Genomic DNA, 26,444 nt, shown 5'->3' on the forward strand with positions numbered 1-26,444 from the left:
TAATCATCACTCGAGCAGAACGATGCCTTGAGGTATTGGGTATTGAAGTGGTGGGAGCCAGCCGATCCGTGCTTCGGCCATTTCAGCCAAAATTGTGCACTCTCGGGCACCATGTTCGTCGGCCTAAGTGGTATTTGGTGATGTTCTCTGCTCGAATAGCTGAAACATGGATATCAATCTAAGACGTTGTCAATAGACTCGCTGCCTTCACGACATTGTGCTGACGACGAGAGACTACATCACCAAGTCGCATAATTGCACTATGCCTCGCCCAATTGGTTTTTTGAAGCTCTGTGGTGGACTGGGCCCACCAGGGCTCCAGCCCTACCGAGGTTGCAGCCACCCACATCTTCCTGCAGGTTGGCTCTGGACGCCTCCGTCCTTCTTCCTCAAGAACCATCGCCAACCACAGTAGCAGAGATACGAAGATAGTCAGTTCTATCCGCGCATCCACCTGCAAGAAGCTCCGACATTTAATTATATTCCCCATGGCGCTTCTAGTACGGAGCGGCGTGGATTTAGAGTTTCATTGGACTTGGAGGTGTTGGAGATGGATCTTCATCTTCGGAGATGTGTCTCGCCCTTCAAACGCGAAACTCACTCAAACCCATTTCCGACCTTTTGGGCCTTTCGTTCTGGGGGTGGACTTTTGGGATGATGGCGCGGTCGCAAAGCTTGAAAGTGAGCATGTGGTCCCCGCCACTCCGTAGATAATTGGCTTCAGCGGCCCCGGGGCCCCGCTTCCGTTTGCTTTCGTGGACCCCTTTGTCCAACCCCCCCTGAAGGGTTATCTCCACCACAGCCTTATCCTTGCATTTTTAAAGTTTATCTTCACTTCATCTCATCCGGTCTGGTTAACAGTTCCTTCTCGCAGAAGCTCTCTTTTTTTTGCAAGCAGCAGAATGCCCGGAGCGGCGAGCCACACTAGGACACGCCGAACTCCATCCGTCATACCTTACCGTATGACCTGACCCTTGCACCTTACCGCTTCGGCCCTGCCAGCGCCTGCACACGAGTTGGCCCGCTTGTCAGAACCCCGCAATATCCACTGAAAGTGCGAGAAAGCCAACCAGGTGGGTGTATTAGTGCCATTGATATCCGATTTCTCAGCACTATGGACTTACAGAGGGCGATGGAATTTGTAAGCTGGGAACGGAGGAGAATGTCCGGCTCGACGAGGATCTCTGTTTCCGTGTGAAACAAGGCCAAGATATGTGATTCTGGGGCCCTCTGGGTCTGACAAGGACAGAAATGGTGAAGATAAACACACGTCCGCCGTCAGATGGAGCAGAAACGGAGTTTTTTTTTTTTTTTTTTTTTTTTTTTTTGGAAGAGGCTCCGTATTCATACTTAGCGCATTGAGTCTGAAAGAAGCCGCACATAAGTAGGGGCAAGTGTTCACGGTTTCAACCTCCTAGAGGTGCGCCAGACGTCTCTGCATCGTAGACATATAACAACCAAGCCTGCAGCTTCAGGACGGAAATACCATCAACTGAAACACATATCAACACTGCTTTATCGCAGCCTCGCAGCCAATTGAGGGAAAAGAATAAAAAAACAACAATGGCCACCCTGTCACTCTACGATACCACCATTGTCTGTGGTACCCACGCTCTAGACACGCTTCTCGACCTTCTCAAGGAGGCCCAGGTCACCCCGAGGCCAGCACCCTCTCGCAGGCCCGCATATTCCCGGACATGGTCCCCCTCAGTCTGCAGGTCCTGATCGTGTGCAAATTTTACAAGCAGTTTGTCACGTACCCGACCGGACGCATCGTCGAGGGGGCCGAGGACGACGGCGAGAACAAGACGCTGGAGGAGCTCGTCGAGCGGGTCGAGAAGACGCTCGGCCTGCTCGAGACCGTCTCGCGCGACGAGATCGACGGCACGGCCCTCAAGACCACGACCGTCGAGGTGGTCCCGTACGGGTCCTTCAACGTCACCCCTGAGTATTTCATCCTGATATACCAGCTGCCCACCCTCTACTTCCACCTCGTCACCGCCTAGGACATCCTGCGCATGAGGGGATTCGAGATTGGCAAGCGTGATTTCCTGAAGAACGTTGCGACTGGCTGGGTCCCGGCGCTTTAGAACTGAGAAGATGGTGAACGAAGCACACTAGGAGTGATGGTTGCGTATTGGGGATAAGGAAACTGACATTGTGTCGTAACAGCATAGGAGCATGATATATCATCAAAAACAAACCCTTGAATTGATGCGAGAACGGCTGTGCATTATGACAGACGCCTTATACCGAACGTAGTGATGAGCTTCCGGGAGCGTTAAAAGCAGTTTGTAGTAGGTGGCTATACGAAGGAAAAGAGTGCCTTGTTAAAACTATCTACAAAGGAGACAAAAAGAGTGGTATTTATAGACAAACGGACTAGCCAATGCGTTAAACAGCCTCATATAGCTATGGCAAACGCGTGGCTGATACGTTTAGAAGCTCTACAGCTTCTGACATACCCCCTAGTTAAACGTGGTAATCGTTTAACTACACTTTGTGGTAATACTCTTCTTGGTGTTATATCCTTTGTTACTCTTACCTTAATAGCTCCTTTAAGGGGCCTGCCTTCTGTATTTAGAAGTCTAAAAGAGTCGAGTATAGTAGAGCGATTCCTTTAAAACTATAGTTTAAATATAGCTATTATAACTATAGTAGTAATAATATTATTAGTTTTAATTATAGTAATAATAAGATAATGCCTCTTATATTCGAATTAATAGATGATTTGTTAGGTATACCTGTTATAAATATTATAATTGCTAGTAGGTTAACTCCTACTCCCATAATGCCTTGAAAGTGTAAGTGTACTAAAGCTTCTAGACTATAAGTGTTCTTATTGTCTCTATTTAATTGATTTTATTACTGCTTTTATAGTTTTCTAGTGCCTTGCTAGTTATATTAAGATCGTTTAAGCTAACTAAATATAGTAATATTAAAGCTAGTAAGCTTTGTAAAGTGCCTTATAAAATGTATATATAGTTAGCTCTAGTAGGACGTTCTTTTAGTAAATGTTATAATTATTCTAATGCTAGCTTTTACTATTACTATTATATCTATAGCTCTTATAAGTATAAGGATATATATACTAATCGCTTATATGTCTAATAGCTCTTATAATATTTATACTAACTATAATGGTAGTCCTACTTCTTATATTAGGTCGGCAAAGGATTTGATAAAGGCTTTACTAGATCGAGCTAAGGCTTCTATAAGTTCCTAGATCCCAAACCTCTACCCCTGACACGTAGGCAAATCGCTGACGGTTACGTATAGGATCTTAAGAAGTTATATATAGTTCTTCGGAATGACCTTAAATGTGCTAGCGTAAACGATATAGAGGAGTACGAGCTTAATAAGATTAAACTTATACGTTTTACGAAGATCGCCTGCTCTATATATAATATCTTCTATTAGTTAGGTAAGATTAAGGAGGATTGTAAAGCTCGCGTTAGTGTGTCTAATAATACGTTAGGCGCTACGTCGTTACCTGGCTAGGATAAAGGTAAGGGCAAGGCTATTAATCCTAGTAACGGTTAATAGTAATAGATAGGGAGTATTAGGTAGTATTTTATTTCACGAATTTAACTTATTTTCTACCCCTTAGTTATATAAGTCTATAACTAATATCTTAAAGATTAAAGAGAGCCCTCTAACGCTTAAAGGCTTATTAGCTAAGTCGTTTAATAAGCCTATCTACCAGTATTTAACTAGCTAGTAAATATATAGCTTTAAATGTTCCTTTCGCTACTTCCTGGTATAATTATATATTATAGATATCTATATACTATAAGCGAGTATCAATACGTTCGTTCTTAGCTATTACTAGTCTTATCGTTTGCTAATTGTTATAATAGATGTTCTAGGGTTCCCTAAGCTTAAGATCGATATCTGTAAATAGCCTTTTAAACGCTATAGCCTCTCTTGCTATAAGGGAGAGCGTTAGAAGTTCTGCTTTGATGCTTGACGTTGTAATAGTATCCTAGTACGATACTTTCTATATAATAGGACCTCTAAATAGGAAGAAGATATATCCCTATAACGAATACCACGTATCTAAATCATCTACGTGTAAAGCGTCCTTAGCGATTATAAGCGTCGGACTATCTAGCGCTCGCTCGCCCCTATATTAGATTAATAGGTAAGAGCTCCTAAATAGATATCTTACTACTTGCCATGCCTCTAACAAGTAATCTAGTCTTAGGTTAGTCAGGTATCAAGAGAGTACTAAATAGGTATATACGACGTCTAGATATAGTATAACTATATAGTATAGAATTAATCTGACAAGCTCTTAATACTCTTTAATCTATATACTAGTAGCGCTCCCTTCGAACTTCTTAAGCTCTTTATAGCTTAAAGGAGTTAGTTTGTATACATTAGGTATATCTAGCCTATATCTTCTCACTACCTTTCTAATATATTAGTTATAGATTAACTATATCTTATACGTGGGTTAGTCTCGAATCACCCTAATACTAAGGAACTAACTAACATTACCCTATTTATAGATATTATATTAAGCTTTAATTCCTTCCATTACTTACTTAGCTATTATAGTATTGCTTTTATAGAAGAAGACCAAGAAGTCGTTAATATAGAAGATTAAGATAATACGTTTGTTATAGCTTAGGAAGAGGCACTTCTCTTTGCCTGATAGTTCTATACCTAGATCTGATAGCGTTTTATAGAACTCTTTATACTATAAGAGTAGCAAGTCTCTTAAGCCGTATAGAGCTCTTCGTAACTCTACGTATTTCCCTAGCTACTTAAATCCTTCTAGCAATTTATAGATAATAGGATTGTCTTCCGGTCATTTAGCGTTAAGGAACGCTTACACTATATCGAACTACTTAACTTCTAAGTCAAAGTACGTAGCGATTACTATTATTATATAGAATAACTATACTACTAGAGTAGCTATATATATACTTTCTACTAAGCTAATATCTTATAGATCTCCTTATATATAGATCCTTGCCTTGTACTTCTCTAAGAAACCGTCCTTGTCAAACTTATATATAAAGACCTATTTTAACAGGATAGGTCGCGCTTTCGCCTGCTTATACGGTACGATCTTCTATATTCCCCTGCTCTCTAAGTTACGTATCTCCTTACAAGCCGCGTCTTTGAAGTATTGTCCTAATAGGTGGTTATATAGGTCTCGCTAGTTAGTAAGAATACGAGTAAGATCGTTAATATACTAACGCGGCTTATTTAGAGCTGCTCTAAGGCACGTGGTATCCTTCTATCGTATAGCAGTAACAAATACCGTATATATCGTTCGAAAGCTCTGGTCTTCTAGGTAAGCTTCTTATTAATTAGGTAGGTAAGTCTTATAGAACTATTACCAGAGTTCCTTAGTTACGTAGATAAAGGAGTAATAGTAATTGACCCTCTCTTTATTTTATAGCTGTTTACTTGACTATATAGGGTCCCTAGGTATACAAGCCCTCTTCCTACCTCTACCTCTCCTTATAGGAGGTTGTTAAATAGCTTCTCCTTCGTTTCTACCTTCTAGAGGATACGTTGGCTAATCTAGACTTCGTTTAACGCTCTACTCCTCTAGCCTAACTAGGTATAATATATCGGTAGTACTATCCCTAGCTTCTAGCTCTTCTATTAATATACTATACACGCTTGACTCTTCTATAGAAGGTATTTCTCCGTTAGATCTGATGGCTCCCCTGCTCTCCCTAGTGTCTAGTTAGCTAGCTAGCGACTAGGAAGGCCCTGATTTAAACCCTCCTACTTCCTAGTAGATATCCCCTTTACTAGCCGGCGTAGGGCAAGTTACTAAGGGCTTAGGCGTATATTTAGGGGTTAAGAGTCCTCTAAAGCTCTCTATCTATTCAGTAAGTTTGTCTATTGCTTACGTCTCTACTATAAGAGTCTCTAGAACTGATTACTTACTTATAGGCTATATATTAAAGAACTCCCTTACCCCTAAGTCTTAACCCTATTAGAGAGGTTAGTCTATTCCTAAACTCTCTTATAATAGAAGTAGCTAAGCCACTATAATAGAGTCTTCTACTGGTTACTAGGTCTATTATAACGCTTCCTAGAGAAAATCGCTATCTTAGGAATCTTTGCTAAGATCGAACTAATTGACTTCCTAGCTTGCTACCGCTAGCGACGACTTTGTCAGCTACTCTTCGCCTAGATAGTAGAAAGTCGTCTTATCGAAGCAAACGTCACAAGTTATAATGACCCTATTAAGCTTAGGTATCTAAACGCGATAGATATTAGATACGCGATATCCTGTAAGATACCCTATTAGCCTATATAATAGTACCTTAAAGTCCTTTATATGCTGCTTAGCTTTCCTATCCTTATAGAGGATATATACCTAGTATCTATATATAAAGATACTACTCTAGTCTAGGTATAAGTCGCTCGTTAATGTAATTATTAAGCTAGGTTTATACTAGTAAAAATACTATTTGAACTAGCTATAGAGCACTTTGTTAGGAGTTCTAAACAAGTAAGTACGGCTCGGGCTTATCGTATATAAGTACGCTACCGCTTATATACTTTCTAACTAGAGGTTCGTAGGCAGATTCGCGCTATTAAGTATCTTGATTGAGTGTAAGATTAGTTCTTGCCTTACTCGCTCTACTAGTCTATTAGGCTTATAGGTATATAAAGGTAAGAGTTTAAGATTAATACCGCTTTCTATAGCCTAAGTCTAGTAGCATATCAGTATGTGCCCTATTAAACTAATCGTTATAGTATCGTTATCCTACTTGATCTTATAGATAGTAAGCCTGTATTAGCGCCTTACCTAGTTCTTGAAATTCTAGATGACTCTTATAATCTAGTCTAGCGACTTTATCGTCAAGAGGAAAGGGAAGAGCTTCCTACTATACTTATTAATAATTATAAATAGCTATTACGATCCATTAATCGCTTTAGAATAGTCGAATAGATCCTAGGCTACTCGCTAGAATAGGCATATAGACTTCTGCTTAGGTAGTGTTTTCCTAGAGATAACCTTGCTTATATAAGTATAAGTATAGCTCTTGTACTTAATACGTACTATCCCCTTGATATAGACATTTCTAGCGTTGTTAACAAGTGCTCTTAACGCTTCTAGTCTAAGGTAGCTAGCTCTTAAATGCCAAAGATCCTTGGTATCCTCTCTTACGGTAGGTAATGCTTGTATCTAGGACCTTCTATCGTACGTAGTAAATACGTGCTATAAGGATATATAAACGTTTATAATACCTGTTTTACTAATTAAGACGTAGTCTAGGAAGCTTAGGTAGTAGGAAAGTGGCTTATATTTAAGGAAGGTAAGATTATACTTACATTCTAACTTATAAAGTATAACGTTATTTTCTAGCGTTCTAAAACGTAGTAAGTAATCTAAGCTATAGTACTAAGCGCCTGCCTTAAGTAATAGAGCTTCCGAGATAATATTAATATAGAATCCTTCGACAATAGCGATATCCTTAAGTGTTAGGCTCTTAGTATACGGTCTATATAGTCTATCTAGAACGTTCTTAATTACCTAAGTACTCTCCCTACTAATAGGAAAGGTCATTATACCTGCTTTAACGAACTTAGGATCTTCTACCTTAACGAACGTCCTAGGTAAAAGGAACTTCTTATTATTAACTAAGTAGGTCATACTATATAAGTCTAGTAGAGTACTTTCCAAAAGAGGATAACGCTATAGAGCGACTATATTAAACGCCCTATAGTAAGTTAAGAGCTCGCTAAGTAGTTAAAGGCTAATAATTGATGTATTAAGGGAACTAGGGTATCCTACCCCTAACTATCTGGAATAGGATAGCTCCCCTTACTTAGTAATAAGTTAATTTTTTAGTCTAGCCTACTTTGGCTTATTAAGCTCTTAGCAAATCCTCTTATACTCCTTGTCGGAAAGGTATAAGCGTTGCTCGTTACTATAGATGGCTTACTTAAGTATATAGCAGTCTACTAGATCCTATAGATATCTTAGACGCTTATAGAGACATCTTATATTATATTACTAACCATTATAAGAGTCTCTATATAAGTCTCTACCTCTCTCCTTACCGCTCTTCTAAGCTATGGAAAGTGTTAGTATATAAGTTGTCGAGAAGATTCCATACTTCCGAGAGACTCTAGATTACACGTCGTTATTAATTAGGATCTTAGCCATTATAACGAGGGTACTAAGCTTTAGAAGTAGCTATCTTCTACCATTAGCGAGCTCGATTTCTATCCTCTTGTTTGCTACCTAGGTTAGTAGGATATATATAGCGATAGCGTCAAGAAAGGCATAAAGTCCTTGTATACCTTATACTTCTAGGATGTCATATTAGATAGCTTATTAAAAGGTAACATTAAAGTTAAAAATCTAGTACTATAGATTGACTCCTAAACATTTAGCTATATTAAGACTAGCTATATATTATATAGTAACTATTATATGAAGTATTACAATGGATGGTATAAGTATAAAGTAAAGCGCCTAGATAATCCCCCTAATAAGGTTAATATCCTTCTTCCTTTATACTTTTATAGCTTTATGGAGTTTAGGATCTATAGTATATACTAGCTAGTATTATAACTATCCTATCTATTTACTAACGTCTATAATATATATAATATCTTTATAAAAGGAGTCTTATAATCGTACGAATTCGGCTACAATGGCTATATTGGAAGGTATCAAATCTATAGATATCGAGGGCAATAATCCTTCCAGGAGTTACTCCTAGGAAGCTAAGATAAGGTTATCTCTAGCTTACTTATAGGTTAAGCGCTATAGAACTTCTAGATCTAGCTCGCGGTTACCATTAGGGTCGATAAATCCCTATATACTAGCAAATTTAGCCTATAATTATAGTTCGATATACTACAAGTTCTAGGAACTAGGCCTTATAAGGCACGTAGAAGTCTCGACTAGGATCTCGGATATAATAGATACATCGTCAAAAGCGTATTAAGGCAGGGTAATGGAAGATAGTTCCAATAGATAGAAGATGGTTCCAATTAATAGAAGAAAGTTAGTAAGTAGTAAATAGTTCAAAAGATCGATATCTTCTTCCTACTTTGGCTAGCCCTATTAGCTCTATATAAGTAGAGAATAGGAACAAAGATGTCACGGATAAGCACATAGACGGCCCGGCAGGCTACAGCTAGGACACGGGACATTCCGACAGCCAATCACTTGACGGACTAATCAGAAGATTATCATTACCAAGACTAAGGTCTTCACTAGTAATAATAACATGTCACCGTCAACAACACGGAATCACGGAGTAAAAGGAGAAATAGTACTAGTAATAACTATTAAAGAGGGACAGATAATTATATATATATAGCTAGCTAGTCACTTATTATAGTAGACTCTAGGAGTTTACTAGTGATAGTAACCTAACTTACAATCACAAGTACTTATACCAAGTATTACTAACTATTGTAAGAGACAACTCTAGTATTATTATAAACCTTTTAGCTTTACCAAATCCCTTAGACGACCTATACGCTTGTCCCGCTTAATTTACCTCCGTCTAAACCCTTTTAGAAGAAGTCTAAGCTAGGTTCGTCATACGTTGCTATTACTCCCTTTGTTCTATTATAGCTCAGAACGGAGGTAATTTCGACCTCGACATCGATATAGCTACTAACGTCACGGCCGAATAGCTGCTTACCTAGCTCGGTCAACTCTAGTAGCAGATTTAGGAGTTAGACTAGAGAGACAAGGTTATATAAGCTCGGATTAAGAAACTCGAAAACGGCAAAAAGCACTTGTAGAAGCTAGTTAACAAGGCCTATACTAAAATCAAGGCACTCGAGGACGCCAAAGCAAGCTATATTAAGATCGAACTACCTAGCAAATACGGAGGAACTAAGGAGGATCTTATAGGATTCCTAACAAACCTCCGATCCTACTTCCGGCTCAATGATAACAAGTTTCTAGATAACAAAGCCAAAGTCCTCTATATAGCTATAAGACTAAAGGGCAAGGTACTTAGATGGTTCAAGCCTATATAGAATGACTATCTTACTAAGGAAGATAAAGACGACCGAGACGTGTTTATATAGGTAGTCTTTTAGTCTTATGACCGGTTTGAAGAAGAGCTTTAGAAGGTTTTTAGCAACAAAGACGAGAAGATTTATATGTAAGAAAGACTTGCCAATCTCCGACAGACCAAGTCAGCAGCCTCCTATACCATATAGTTTAGACAAGACATACTCAAGTCTTAGCTTAACGATAAGGCATTAATATAACTATTCTATAATAGCTTAAAGGAAAAGGTCAAAGACAAACTATATAAATATAACCGGCCTAAGACTCTAGATAAATATATTATATAGGCTATTAGAATCGATAATCGACTCTATATATAAGAGTAGTAGAAACGAGGTCAGACAAACGGAACCACGGTCAAGGCTAACGATAAGAAAAAACGAGTATACGTTAGCATATCGCATAGGACATATCCTAGAGCTATAGATATAGATATAGTATAGAAGCAAGATAAAAAGAAAACGACCAAAGACAGGTCTAACGTTATCTACTATAACTATAGAAAGAAAGGATACTATAGATAAGAATATTAAAGCCCGAAGAAAGACTAGAAACTAGTCCCTAGAAAGGAAATTACAGCTATTAATAAAACCGCTAAGGATGTTATTAAAGTAGTAGCTACGAGCTATAAAGACAGGGATAGCGACATAGACAGTCTCAGATATAACGGCGATAGTAAAGACGAACAAGCACCGTACTCCGAACTGGTTACTATAGATCTAGAAATAGGTCTTGCTAAATAGGACATGGCAAGAGAGTATATACTACCAATTTCGATTCTCCTAGCCTTGAGGTAGTAGGGTTTTATAGTTACCTAGAGGTAGGATAGATTATAGACAACCGATACCTAAGGAATTAAAAGACCTAGACCTAATGTTCTATTCCCCTAAGAACGAATTGAATGGTACTGTAACGAAGTTTTCCGGCTTAATACGGAACTATACAAACAGGATAAACGCTTAATTCGACTTACCTAATAGAGTGATAGAATAAGGGACAAGATAAGGGAACTCTAATGTATCGTAGAAACTATTAAAGGGGAATAGCCTATGACGTATAATAGGCCTGACAGCTACGCCAAGTATTTTAATGATTAGTAACTTAGCTACAACGTACAGAACCCTAAGTACTAGTTTATACGCGCGAACCGCGGAAAAGATAAGTATATATGGGAAAACTACTAGAAGAAACACTCCTACCTTAGCATTAGAGTACCTACGGCCTATATATAGTGGGAAGGATTTAGAAAGGAGTTCTAATACCTTCTAGGCAATACTACGTAACTATACCTGCGACACGAGGCACATATATAAGTGCCCTAGTTCTAGTATATATTATATAAATACCGATACCACTTTCGCGACAAATTCGAAAACAATTACTAGCCGACCTAACGAGGAAATAAGGATAGAAGCCTCCGCCCTATGGAATAGGTCTATAATACAGGAAATAGAGCGGCCGAATTGCTCTAGAAGATCGAAGCCTGCAACCTAGAAGGCATTACGGTAGTACTAAAACGAGCCTAGCCTAGGTACTACGGAACAGGACGAGACATATAGGACTTGTGCCGGAGTAACGACTACCTTTACCACGCGGACGAAAAGAAATCGCGGATCTAGGAGCTTCAGATAAAGCTATAGTATATACGATGAAAAGCAGAACAGACCTAATAGTAAGAAGCTACAAGCACTTAATAGCTTATAGAAATAAGTACGATCGACGAAGCCACTATTAGCCAAACAACCAAAGAGGTCAGCACTGACCTAGGAAATAGGTTAGGGCCCTTCGAGGGGCCTAAAAACCATTAACGCCTATATAGCGGCAAGTGATAGCATAGTATAGGAGGAACTAGCGTAAAAGACTACTATATTGAGACCTCCTAGTAGAAATAAGGGAAATCGCCGTAATCTTTAGATGACGGCAGCAAGACAAGTGATTATAGACGACAGCACAATGGAAATAGCACGAAATACTCGTACTAGTAGATAATGGAGTAGAGATAAACCTGATTTCACTGACGCTTATAAATTAGCTACAGATACCCTAGAGAATGAAGCAGAAGTATAGTATAGTCAAAGGGCTATGTCTAATATAATAGGTACGTAAGGAGACCGAACCAATTAATATCACTATAGCAAGGAAAACTATAGCAGTCGTATTTAGTATCGTAGATATAGGCGACGATAAAGATATAATATTAGGATTACTATAGTATAAAGATTACGACCCGGACATTAGCTAGAAGAATAGTAGCCACCTATAACCCTAAATGGAGTCGTATTCGACTAGCGAGATAGGAAGCGTACAAGGATCGCGAGCAGACGATGCTCAGGGGAAGGCATATCCTACAGATCTACCGTAAGAGATAGACAGTAGTAGGCAGACTACTACAGACTCTAGAAGAAGCGGTATAACGACACCGACGTTATAATAGGAGGAACGAGCTAAACCGCCGATAGCTATTCTCTCCGTTAACGAATGCGGAGCACTATAACTAGAGTAGTAGATTAAGATAGGAGAAATCGCTAGTATCGCTATAGACGGAACTAAGTTTATATACTATTAGAAAATCGAGAAACGAGACAAGACTAGGAAAGTACCAAAGGAATATAAAGGATACCTAGCATTCGAACCGAAGCATCTAGAAGGATTACTAGAACACGGCCTATAGGATTACGAGATCAAGCTTAAAGAAGGAATACGACTAAAGTTCTTTAAGATTTACTATACAAGCTAGATATAGAACAAAGAACTTAAGCGATACTTAAAGGAGAACCTTCGAAGAGGATATATCTGCCTGTTAACATCGCTAGCAGGCTACCTAATCCTATTTATACCTAAGAAAGATAGAAAGCTACGGTTATATGTCGACTATTAGTAACTTAACGAATAGACTGTGAAAAACCGATACCTATTACCGCTAATCTTATAGCTCTAAGATTAGTTAGCAGGAGCCTAATATTTTATACGTCTTGACTTGCCATCGGCCTATAACTATATATAAATCAAAGAAGGCGACAAGTAGAAAATAGCCTTTAGGATACCCTATCGCTACTATAAGTACCTTGTCATGCTATTTAGACTTACAAACGCGCTAGCAACGTTCTAAGCCCTGATTAATCAAGCTATCCGATCCTTTCTTAACAAATTTGCGGTATATTATCTCGACAACATACTTATCTTCTCTAAAACGATAGACAAACACTAGAAGTATATAAGAGTAATACTAGATATATTATACGTATATAAGCTATTAGTTAACAAGGAAAAGAGCAAATTCTACGTTAGGAAGACGGTGTTTTCAGGATATAAGATATCCCTAGAACAAATCTAGATAGAACCTTCAAAAGTCGAAGCTATTAAAGATTGGCTACGACCGACATTAGTTATAGAAGTACGAAGTTTCATCAGGTTTACGAACTTCTACTAGATATTTATTAAGAACTTTAGAGCGATCGTACAACCTTTATACGAACTTACTAAGAAGAATACTAAATTCCAATGGGAAGAGTAACACGAGGAAGCATTTATATAGATCCGCGAGGCCATTACTAAAGATCTAGTACTAGTACTACTAGACCCTAAGAAGCCATTTAAGGTAGAAACGTACGCTTTAGACTATGCTATCGGAGGACAATTAGGATAACGAGACGAACAAGGGAAGCTACATCTTATAGCCTTCTTTTTAAAGAAGCTCGATAAACTACGTCTTAATTATCTGATCTATAATAAGGAACTACTTACGATTGTCAAAGCTTTTAAGGAATAGTAACTATACCTTAGTAGTATAATTGAACCAGTACAAGTATATATAGATTATAAGAATTTACGATACTTCACGATGATAAAGGAGCTTAACAGACGACAAATACGATAGGTAGAATTCTTTATAGGATTTAATTTTGAGATCTACTATAAGAAGGGCAAAGAGAACGTATAAGCGGATGCCTTAAGCCGACAAACGGATCATATAGAAGGACAAACGGAAATAACGCCACCGTTATTCAAGGAACAAATAGACGGAACGCTATATCACGAAATATAGATACCCGTAGAAGACGATCTACTTGACTCGTTCCTAGAATGTTACGTAATCTTTCGAGAAGAAAGGATCAACGAGGCATAGTATCAAGTAACACCCGGACTAGTAATACCTAATGAAGTGAAAGAAAAAGATAGGAAACTCTAGTACCAAGGCAAAGCATACATCTACGACAAAGATCAACAGCTGCGAATGATTTAAGAACTCTATAAGTCGAAACTCGGAGGATACAAAGGAGTTACGAAGACTATCGCACAAGTTAAGAAATACTACGACTTTCTATAGTTAACGACACGAGTTAAGGAAGTTATATAGAGTTACGACATCTATAATCGAAGCAAAATGGTACAATACAAGCCGTATAGGCTACTTTAGCTACTACTAATAGCCGACAAACTATAGAGTTTAGTTATAATAGACTTTATTACAAAGCTGCTAGAATCTAAAGATATAGCCACAGGGGTAATCTACAATAGTATTCTTACTATAGTAGATTGCCTAACTCAATAGGCATACTTCTTTCCTTATAAAGAGTCCTAGATAGCTAAATAGCTAGCAGACATAATCTATCGGCAAGTCACATTAGTATACGCTTGGCCATAGGAATAGATCACTAACAGAGATACCAAGTTCGTATCGAAGTTCTAGCAAGCGTTAATGTAACGATTAGGCATCAATAGTAAGCTATCAACAGCATATTACCTACAGACTGACGGACAAATAGAGCGACTAAACCAAGTTATTAAATAGTACCTTCGTTCTTACGTTAACTATTAGTAAGACGACTAGGTTATACTATTGCTAACAGTATAACTCGCTTATAATATAATACTAACAGAAATAACCAAAGTCATACCGTTCTTTACAAACTATAGATATAAAGCAGACCTTAGGCAAGGACTAGAGGTTATAGTGCTAAGAGCAGCAGTTAAAGCGAAACAAATATATATACTATATAAGAAGCTCAAAAACGAACTTGAGTTTATTAGAACCAGAATAAAGAATTACTATGACAAATATAGGCTCGAGGGACCTTGCCTAGAGAGGGGAAACAAAGTCTACCTAGTTGTACGAAACTTACAAACCAAATGACCAAGCACAAAGCTAGACTTTAAGAAGGTCAGACCCTTCGTTATCAAGGAATGAATTTCGACATCTAACTACCGACTATCGTTACTATTATCTATATGATTACGGACGAATGTTTTTTATATTTCACTTCTCGAACCAATGCTAAAGAACGCTAAAATCGCTATAAACATCAAAACAAAGGACAAAGAGGAAGAATAGGACGTCAAAGAAATTCTAGATTTATATATTATTAATAGGGAACTATAGTATCTAGTTAAATAGCTTAATTTTAGACTAGAGGATAACTTATAGGAACTAGTCAAGAATTTAAACTACCCTAAGAAACTAGAATAGTTCTACTAGCAGAACCCGGATCGACTAAAGGAAAACCTAGGATAGAACTAAAGATAGCGCCCTAGTCGATAACATTGACAGTATCATTAATCCATAACAAGGGTATAGTAGGCGCCTCTTACTACTCTTACCGCTTAACCTCCTCTAACTCGTCCAAGGTCAACAGACTACACGTTACTATATCGGCACCTTTCTCTACTAAAAACTCCTTCTACTAACGAAGATGCCGGAGCCGTATAAGCTTTTCGGATAACTCGTACTAGGCTTCTTCTAGATGGTGTTAAGATTCGTCTAGCTTAAGTTCGGCACGACATTTAGCATCCTTGATACGACACTGCTCCTAGAGAATACAATCTACTAGAACGAACATTAGAAATCATATTCAAAAAAAAAAAAAAAGGAGACGTGCTTATAGGAAGAAAGTAGTATGCCAAAGCTATTATAAGAACGACCTCGATAAACGTAGGCTTTGTAACGCTTTATATACGCGATCATTTTATAGATAAGGCCTTATAACATATACTAAGAGCAAGGTATAACAATAAAACCATTCTTAGTAATATTCTAAGCAAGGGAAGCATAGTAACGTGCAAAATACGACTTCCGTTTCTCTATTAGCATTTTATCAACATAGTAACTATAATGTAGAAACAGGAAGAATATAGTACTTACAAGCGAAGGGTTATTAGCGCTATTTGAAACGGCCTAAGAGGGCTTTTAGGTTGAAAGCCTTAAAGGAGGGGTATTATGTTACAGATAAGTATATAGATAGCCTGGCAGGCTGTAGCTAGGACGTAGGACATTCCGACAGCTAATCACTTAACGGACCAATCAGAAGATTATCACTGCCAAGACTAAGGTCTTCACTAGTAATAATAACATGTTACCGTCGACAACACGGAATTACGGAGTGAAAGGAGAAATGGTACTAGTAATAACTATTGAAGAGGGACAGATAATTATATATATATAGCTAGCTAGTCACTCGTTATAGTAGACTCTAGGAGTTTACTAGTGATAGCAACCTAACCTATAATTACAAGTACTTATACTAAGCATCATTGACTATTATAGGAGATAACTCTAGTATTGTTGTGAACCTTTTGGCTTTACCAAATCCCTTAGACGACCTGTACGCTTGTCCCGTTTAATTTACCTCTGTCTAAACCCTTTTAGAAGAAGTCTGAGCTGGGTTCGTCACAAAAGAATACTCCGTTTGCTAACTCGTTTACTAGATCTATAGGGCTTATCTTATCTAACCTTACACGATGGACGCATCTATAGGTAACGTACTATATCAAGTCCCCTGCCTAGAAGGAAAAACGCAGTGCCTATATTATAGCTCTAAATAGCTTTTAAACGCGCTTTCTTTCTATAGCAATATTACAATGGAAAGTAGTAACGTTATCCTACTATTATAGTGTCCTATATGTCTTCCTATTAGCTACCTATAGCTCTACTTTGGCGTCTTCTATCTACGTTTCCCTTCGGAGGAGTCTTCGATGCCTTCTTATAAGGGCGTCTATATAAGCGTTTGCCCTATACTACCTAAGCTACTATAGGTTAACCTCCCTAGCGTGCCTAGTATTCGTTAACCATCTTATACGCGTAGCGTAGTTAGAAGTCGGTTTTCTAGACGTTATATTCGTGGCCAAGTCCTTTCTATTTGACTAGATACTTATACTTACTATGTATAAGCTTATAGTTCTAGATACGCTCGAGTTCGTACTCGTCTCCAGATTCTAAACTACTATCGGTATAGCTATTCTTAATAGGGTTAGGAGGCAGTATAGCACGGTCGTATAGGTCGGTACCTAGAGGTATAGGCAACAAGTATACCACTGATATCATAGGATAGATATTTATATTCGGCGGTAGACGAAGACGGTAAGCTAGGCGGCTAACGCGTTTAACGACTTCAAAAGGTCTAACGCGCTATTAGGATAGTTTAGGCGATGGCTATCTAGGTAAGTGGTAACCGCGGTAGAGGCATAGATATACTTGGTTGCCTAGCTTGAATTCGATGTCACGGTAGCTAGCGTTATATCTATGTTTGGCATGGGCCGTTACAAAGTCTATTGCTATCTAGGCATCTTAGTATAGATATTTACGTAGGACCGGAATATCCTATGCCGTTTTCGATGGCGCCGTTAATACTTCTAGCGGTCTGGCTGGTTTGAAACCGTATAGTAGCTTATAAAGAGATATATTAATAGAAGCGGCGTATATATTATTTAAATGCTACTAGAGCTACGGAAGTATAGTAGTCTAATTATTATCCAGTTTCTTATAGACGAAGAAGTATAGAGCGATTTCTACCGTTTAGTTCTTTCGCTCTATAAGACTATCTCCCTATAGGTAGTATATAGTAGTTATTAAGAGCTTTATACCTAATGCTTTCTATATACTAGTCTATAGCTTAGATATGAATTTATAGTTATAGTTAGATATAATGGTAGTTAGCACTCCCTAGTTAGATAGGAGTAGTTGTTATATTAATATATAGCCCTAGTCTACGGTAGTATAGTTAGAGTAGCTAGGTATAAGGAGCATTCATTTAGACGATTTACAAGATATAATTATTATCAAATTAAACTTATCGTACCTGTTTAAATGCTATAGCGTTCCGGCTAATAGAACTAATGGTAACGTTACTATAAAGTCGATAGCAATTACTTATATAGGTAGTATATCCGATAGGCAAATTAGCTAGTAGTTACCTATAGGAAGATTACGATCGGTAGCGTTAACTTAATAGATAAGGCAGTACTTTATATAGTCCTATATATACCTAGTTTTTCTATTAATCGCAATACTATATAAGTCGTATATTATCCTATTAGTTCTAAAATGATACTTCTTATTATAGGCTAAGCCTAGATTATATTATACAAGGCTCGACAAAACATATAGTATATATATTCTATCTAGGCAGATATAGTAGAGAAGTTCGTCAATTAGGACAAACGGTAGCCTATAGTGTCACGGATAAGCACATAGACGGCCCGGCAGGCTATAGCCAGGACATAGGACATTCCGACAGCCAATCACTTGACAGACCAATCAGAAGATTATCACTGCCAAGACTAAGGTCTTTACTAGTGATAATAATATATCACCGTCGACAACATAGAATTACAGAGTAAAAGGAGAAATAGTACTAGTAATAACTATTAAAAAGGGACAGATAATTATATATATATAGCTAGCTAGTCACTTATTATAGTAGACTCTAAGAGTTCACTAGTAATAGCAACCTAACCTATAATTACAAGTACTTATACTAAGTATTACCAACTATTATAAGAGATAACTCTAGTGTTATTATAAACCTTTTAGCTTTACCAAATCCCTTAGACAACCTATACGCTTATCCTGCTTAATTCACCTCCGTCTAAACCCTTTTAGAAGAAGTCTAAGCTAGGTTCGTTATACGTTGCTATTACTCCCTTTATTCTATTATGGCTCAGAACGGAGGTGATTTTGACCTTGACATCGACATAGCTACCAACATTACGGCCGAACAGCTGCTTGCCTAGCTTAGTCAACTCTAGTAGCGGATTTAGGAGTTGGACTAGAGAGACAAGGTTATATAAGCTCGGATCAAGGAACTCGAAAATAGCGAAAAGCACTTGTAGAAGCTAGTCAACGAGGCCTATACTAAAATCAAGGCACTTGAGGGCGCTAAAGTAAGCTGCATTAAGATTGAACTACCTAGCAAATATAGAGAAACTAAGGAAGATCTTGTAGGATTCCTAATGAACCTCTGATTCTATTTCTGGCTTAATGATAACAAGTTTCTAGACGACAAAGCTAAAGTCCTCTATATAGCTATAAGACTAGAGGGCAAGGTACTTAGATAGTTTGAGCCTACGTAGAATGACTATCTTACTAAGGAAGATAAAGACGACTAAGATATATTTACGTAGGTAGTCTTTTGGTCCTATAACCGGTTTAAAGAAGAGCTTTAGAAGGTTTTTAGTAACAAAGACAAGAAGATTTATATATAAGAAAGACTCGCTAATCTCTAATAGACTAAGTTAGTAGCCTCCTATACTATATAGTTTAGACAGGATATACTCAAGTCTTAGCTTAACAATAAGGTATTAATATAACTATTCTATAATAGCTTAAAGGAAAAGGTTAAAGACAAACTATATAAGTATAACCGGCCTAAGACTCTAGACAAATATATTATATAGGCTATTAGAATCGATGATCGACTCTATATACAAAAGTAACAAAAATAAGGTTAGATAAATAGAACTATAGTTAAGGCTAACGATAAGAAAAAACGAGTATACGTTAGCACATCGCATAGGACGTATCCTAGAGCTATAGATATAGACGTAGTATAGAAGCAAGATAAGAAGAAAACGACCAAAGACAAGTCTAACGTTACCTACTATAACTATAGAAAGAAAGGACACTATAGACAAGAATATCAAAGCCTAAAGAAAGACTAGAAACCAGTCCCTAGAAAGGAAATTACGGCTATTAACGAAACTGCTAAGGATGTTATCAAAGTAGTAGCTATAAGCTATAAAGATAGGGATAGCGACATAGACAGTCTCGGACATGACAGCGATAGTAAAGACAAATAAGCACCGTACTCCGAACTAATTACTATAGATCTAGAAATAGGTCTTGCCGAATAGGACACGGCGGGAGAGTATATACTACTAATTTCGATTCTTCTAGCCTTAAGGTAATAGGGTTTCATAGTTACCTAGAGGTAGGATAGATTATAGACGACCGATACCTAAGGAATCGAAAGACCTAGACCTAATGTTCTATTCCCCTAGGAACAAATCGAATAATACTATAATAAAGTTTTCTGGCTTAATATAGAACTATATAAACAAGATAAACGCTTAATTCGACTTACCTAGTAAAGCGATAGAATAAGGGACAAGATAAGGGAACTCTAACATATCATGGAAACTATTAAAGGGGAATAGCCTGTGACATATAATAGGCCTAATAGCTATGCCAAGTATTTTGACGATTAGTAACTTAGCTACGACGTATAGAACCCTAAGTACTAATTTATACGCGCGAACCGCGGAAAAGATAAATATACGTAGGAAAACTACTAAAAGAAATACTCCTACCTTAGCATTAGAGTACCTATGGCCTATATATAGTAGGAAAGATTTAGAAAAGAGTTCTAATACCTTCTAGGCAACGCTATATGACTATACCCACGACACGAGGCATATATACAAGTGCCCTAGTTCTAATATATATTATATAAATGCCAATACCACTTTTACGACAAATTCGAAAACAATTACTAGCTAACCTGACAAGGAAATGAGGATAGAAGCCTCCGCCCTATAGAATAGGTCTATAATATAGGAAATAGAGCAGCTAAATTGCTCTAGAAGATCGAAGCCTGCGACCTAGAAGGCATCATAGTAGTACTAAAACGAGCCTAGCCTAGGCACTACGGAACAGGACGAGACATATAGGACTCGTGCCGGAGTAACGACTACCTCTACCACGCAGACGAAAAGAAATCGCAGATCTAGGAGCTTCAGATAAAGCTATGGCACGTATAACAAAAAGCAGAACGGACCTAATAGTAGGAAGCTATAAGCACTTAATAGCTCACAGAAATGAGCACGATTGATAAAGCCACTATTAGCCAAACAACCGAAGAGGTTAGGACTGACCTGGGAAACGGGTCAAGACCCTTCGAGGGGCCTGAAAACCATTAACGCCTGTATAGCAGCGAGTGGTAGCATAGTATAGGAGGAACTAGTGTAAAAGACTACTATATCAAAACCTCCCGGCAGAAACATAGGAAATCGCTGTAATCTTTAGACAATAGCAGTAAGATAAGCAATTATAGACAACAGTATAATAGAAATAGTACGAAATGCTCGTACTAGTAGACAATAGAGCAGAGATAAACCTAATTTTACTAACGCTTATAAATTAGCTATAGATACCCTAGAGAATAAAGCAGAAGTATAGTATAGTCAAAGGGCCATTTCCAATATAATAGGTACATAGGGAGACCAAACCGATTAATATCACTATAGTAGGGAAAACTATAGTAGTTATATTTAGTATTATAGATATAGGTAATAATAAAGACATAATATTAAGATTACCATAGTATAAAAATTACAACCTAGATATCAGCTAGAAGAATAGTAGCCACCTATAACCCTAAACAGAGTCATATTTAACTAGCGAGATAAGAAGTATACAAGGATTGCAAGCAGACAATGCTTAGGGGAAGGCATATCCTACAGATCTACCACAAGAGACGGATAGTAGCAGGTAGACCACTATAGACTCTAGAAGAAACGGCATAACGATACCGATATTACAACAGGAGGAACGAGCTAAACCGCCGATAGCTATTCTCTCCGTTAACGAATGCAGAGCACTATAACTAGAGTAGTAGGTTAAGACAGGAGAAATCACCAGTATCGCTATAGACGGAACTAAGTTCATATACTATTAGAAAATCGAGAAATGAGACGAGACTAGGAAAGTACCGAAGGAATATAAAGGATACCTAGCATTCGAACCAAAGTATTTAGAAGGATTACTAGAATATAGCCTATAGGATCACAAGATCAAGCTCAAAGAAGGAATATGATTAAAGTTCTTCAAGATTTACTATATAAGCTAGACATAGAACGAAGAACTTAAGCGATACTTAGAGGAGAACCTTCGAAGAGGATATATCTACCCGTTGATATCGCTAGCAGGCTACCTAATCCTATTTATGCCTAAGAAAGATAGAAAGCTACGGTTATACGTTAACTATTGGTAACTTAACAAATAGACTATGAAAAACCAATACCTGTTACCGCTAATCTCATAGCTCTGAGATTAATTAGCAGGAGCCTAATATTTTACATATCTTGACTTACTATCAGCCTATAACTATATATAGATCAAAGAAGGTAATAAGTAGAAAACGGCCTTTAGGACACCCTATAGCTACTATAAGTACCTTGTCATGCTATTTAGACTTACAAATATGCTAGTAACGTTCTAAGCCCTGATTAATTAAGCTATCCGATTCTTTCTCGACAAATTTATAATATATTATCTTAACAATATACTTATCTTCTCTGAAACGATAGACAAACACCAGAAGCACGTAAGAGTAGTACTAGATATATTATATATATATAAGCTATTAGTTAACAAGGAAAAGAGCAAATTCCACGTTAGGAAGACAGTGTTTTTAGAATACAAGATATCCCTAAGACAAATCCGGATAGAACCTTCAAAAGTCGAAGCTATCAAGGATTAGCCACGACCAACGTTAGTCACAGAAGTACGAAGTTTCATCGGGTTTACAAACTTCTACTAGATGTTCATTAGGAGCTTTGGAGCGATCGTACAACCTTTATACGAACTTACCAAGAAGAATGCTAAATTCCAATGGGAAGAGTAACACGAGCAAGCATTTACGTAGATCTGTGACGCTATTACTAAAGATCTAGTACTAGTGCTACCAGACCCTAAGAAGCTATTTAAGGTAGAAACGGACGCTTTAGACTACGCCATCGGAGGACAATTAGGATAACGAGACGAATAAGGGAAGCTATATCCTATAGCCTTTTTTTTAAAGAAGCTTGATAGACTATATCTTAATTATCTAATCTATAATAAGGAACTACTTACGATTATTAAAGCTTTTAAGGAATAGTAACTATACCTTAGTAGTATAATTAAACTAATATAAGTATATATAGATTATAAGAATTTACAATACTTTATAATGATAAAGGAGCTTAATAGACGACAAATACAATAGGTAGAATTCCTTATAGGATTTAATTTTAAGATCTACTATAAGAAAGGCAAAGAGAACGTATAAGCAGATGCCTTAAGCTAACGAACAGATCATACGGGAGGACAAATAGAAACAACGCCATCGTTATTTAAGGAACGAATAGATAGAATGCTACATCACAAAATATAGACACCTATAGAAGATAATCTACTTAACTCGTTTCTAGAATATTACGTAATCTTTCGAGAAGAAAGGATTAACGAGGCACAATATCAAGCAACACCTAGACTAGTGGTACCTAATGAAGTGAAAGAAAAAGATAGGAAACTCTAGTACTAAGGCAAAGCGTATATCTATAATAAAGATCAACAGCTACAAATGATTCGAGAACTCTACAAGTCGAAACTCGGAGGATATAAAGGAGTTACAAAGACTGTCGTATAAGTCAAGAAATACTACGACTTTCTATAGTTAATGATACGAGTTAAGGAAGTTATATAGAGCTACGACATCTATAATCGAAGCAAAATAGCACGATACAAGCCGTATAGGCTACTTTAGCTACTATTAATAGCTGACAAACCATAGAGTTTAGTTACGATAGACTTTATTACGAAGCTGCTAGAATCCAAGGACACAGCTATAGGGGTAATCTATAATAGTATTCTCACTATAGTAGATCGCCTGACTAAATAGGCATACTTCTTTCCCTATAAGGAGTCCTAGATAGCTAAATAGCTAGTAGACGTAATCTATCGGCAAGTCGCATCAGTACACGCTTAGCTATAGGAATAGATCACCGACAGAGACACCAAGTTCGCATCGAAGTTCTGGCAAGCGTTAATACAACGATTAGGCGTCAACAGTAAGCTATCAACGGCATATCACCTATAGACTGACAGACAAACAGAGCGACTAAACCAAGTTATTAAATAGTACCTTCGTTCTTATATTGACTACTAGTAAGATGACTAGGTCATGCTATTGCTAACAGTATAACTCGCTTATAATATAATACCAATAGAAACAACTAAAGTTATACCGTTCTTCGCGAACTATAGATATGAAGTAGACCTTAGGCAAGGACTAGAGGTCACAGTGCCGAGAGTAATAGTCAAAGTAGAACAAATGTATATACTATATAAGAAGCTTAAAAACGAACTTAAGTTTGTCAAAACCAGAATAAAGAACTATTACGACAAACACAGGCTTAAAGGACCTTGCCTAGAGAGGGGAGACAAAGTCTACCTAATTATACGAAACTTACAAACCAAACGACCAAGCACAAAGCTAGACTTTAAGAAGGTTAGACCCTTCGTTATCAAGGAACAAATTTCGACATCTAACTACCAACTATTATTACTATTATCTATACAATTACAGACAAATGTTTTTTATATTTTACTTCTCGAACCAGCGCTAAAGAACGCCAAAATTGCTATAAATATCGAAGTAAAGGATAAAGAGGAAAAATAGGACATCAAAGAAATTCTAGATTTATATATTATTAATAGGGAACTATAGTATCTAGTTAAATAGCTTAATTTTAGACTAGAGAATAACTCATAAGAACTAGTTAAGAATTTAAACTGCCCTAAGAAACTAGAATAGTTCTACTAGCAGAACCTAGATCGACTAAAGGAAAACCTAGGATAGAACCAAAGATAGCACCCTAGTCGATAGCATCGACAGCATTATTAATCTATAACGAGGGCATAGTAGGCGCCTCTTACTACTCTTGCCGCTTAACCTCCTCTAACTCGTCTAAGGTCGACAGACCATGTGCCACCATATTAGTACCTTTCTCTACCAAAAACTCCTTCTACTGACGAAGACGCCGGAGCCGTATAAGCTTTTTAGATAACTCGTGCTAGGCTTCTTCCAGATGGTATTAAGATTTGTCTAGCTCAAGTTCGGCACGACGTTTAGTATCCTTGATATAATGCTGCTCTTAGAGAATGCGATCTACTAGAACGAACATTAGGAATTACATTTAAAAAAAAAAAAAAAAAGGAGACGTGCTTATAAGAAGAAAGCGGTATACTAGAGCCATTACAAGAACAACCTTAACAAATATAGGCTTTGTAATACTTTATATACACGATCATTTTACAGACAAGGCCTTATAATATATACTAAGAGCAAGGTATAACGATAAAACCATTCTTAGCAATGTTCTAAGTAAGGGAAGTATAGTAACGTGCAGAATACAACTTCCGTTTCTCTATTGGCATTTTATTAATATAGCAACCACAATATAGAAATAGGAAGAATATAGTACTTACAAGCAAAGGGTTATTAGCGCTATTTGAAACGGCCTAAGAGGGCTTTCAGGTTGAAAGCCTTGAAGGAGGGGCATCGTATTACGGATAAGCATATAGATAGCCCGGCAGGCTATAGCTAGGACACGGGACATTCCGATAGCTAATCACTTAACGGACCAATTAGAAGATTATCACTGCCAAGACTAAGGTCTTTACTAGTAATAATAACATATCACCGTCAATAATGCAGAATTACGGAGTAAAAGGAGGAATGGTACTAGTAATAACTATTAAAGAGGGACAGATAATTATATATATATAGCTAGCTAGTTACTTGTTATAGTAGACTCTAGGAGTTTACTAGTGATAGCAACCTAACCTACAATCACAAGTACTTATACCAAGCATCACTAACTATTGTAGGAGATAACTCTAGTGTTGTTGTAAACCTTTTAGCTTCACCGAATCCCTCAGACGACCTGCACGCTTGTCCCGCTTAATTTACCTCCGTCTGAACCCTTTTAGAAGAAGTCTGAGCTGGGTTCGTCACACGTGGCGCGAAAAAATAGCGATACCCTTATTATCGACGGTCCTGTCCATACGCTTATTTTTGATAAGGTCCTTAATGATAGGGGCATACTTAGTATCTGCCTTATAGCTATTAACAAACTTTGCCTTGAGTTTAGAATCTATCTGTGCCTTGGCGAAAGCAAATTAAACGTCGTTAAGTACAGCTAATCTATCTAGTCATTTAGAAGGTTCGGGGTCCCCTAATACGCTTAATTTACTTAACGCGTCTAGTATAAAGTTAAGTCTTCCGGGCAGATAGTAGACTTTAAGGTTATACTATAATAGGTAGATAGATATATTAATTAGGCAATGGTTAGTATGGTCGGTTAAACTTGTATCTAG

At 37.5% G+C, this 26,444-nt stretch overlaps 1 protein-coding gene across 1 annotated transcript; it reads left to right on the forward strand.

Moving 5' to 3' along the window:
- Window positions 1-1,563: 1,563 nt before the first annotated feature.
- MYCTH_2128874 (uncharacterized protein) lies at window positions 1,564-2,006 on the forward strand (the record flags this gene model as incomplete). The annotated part of the gene is made up of 2 exons (XM_003664990.1): window positions 1,564-1,650; window positions 1,680-2,006. The coding sequence occupies 2 exons, from the start codon at window positions 1,564-1,566 to the stop codon at window positions 2,004-2,006; spliced, it is 414 nt and encodes a 137-aa protein (XP_003665038.1).
- Window positions 2,007-26,444: the final 24,438 nt, after the last annotated feature.

This window comes from Thermothelomyces thermophilus, chromosome 5, assembly GCF_000226095.1.
Source record: "Thermothelomyces thermophilus ATCC 42464 chromosome 5, complete sequence".
Lineage (NCBI taxonomy): Eukaryota > Fungi > Ascomycota > Sordariomycetes > Sordariales > Chaetomiaceae > Thermothelomyces > Thermothelomyces thermophilus.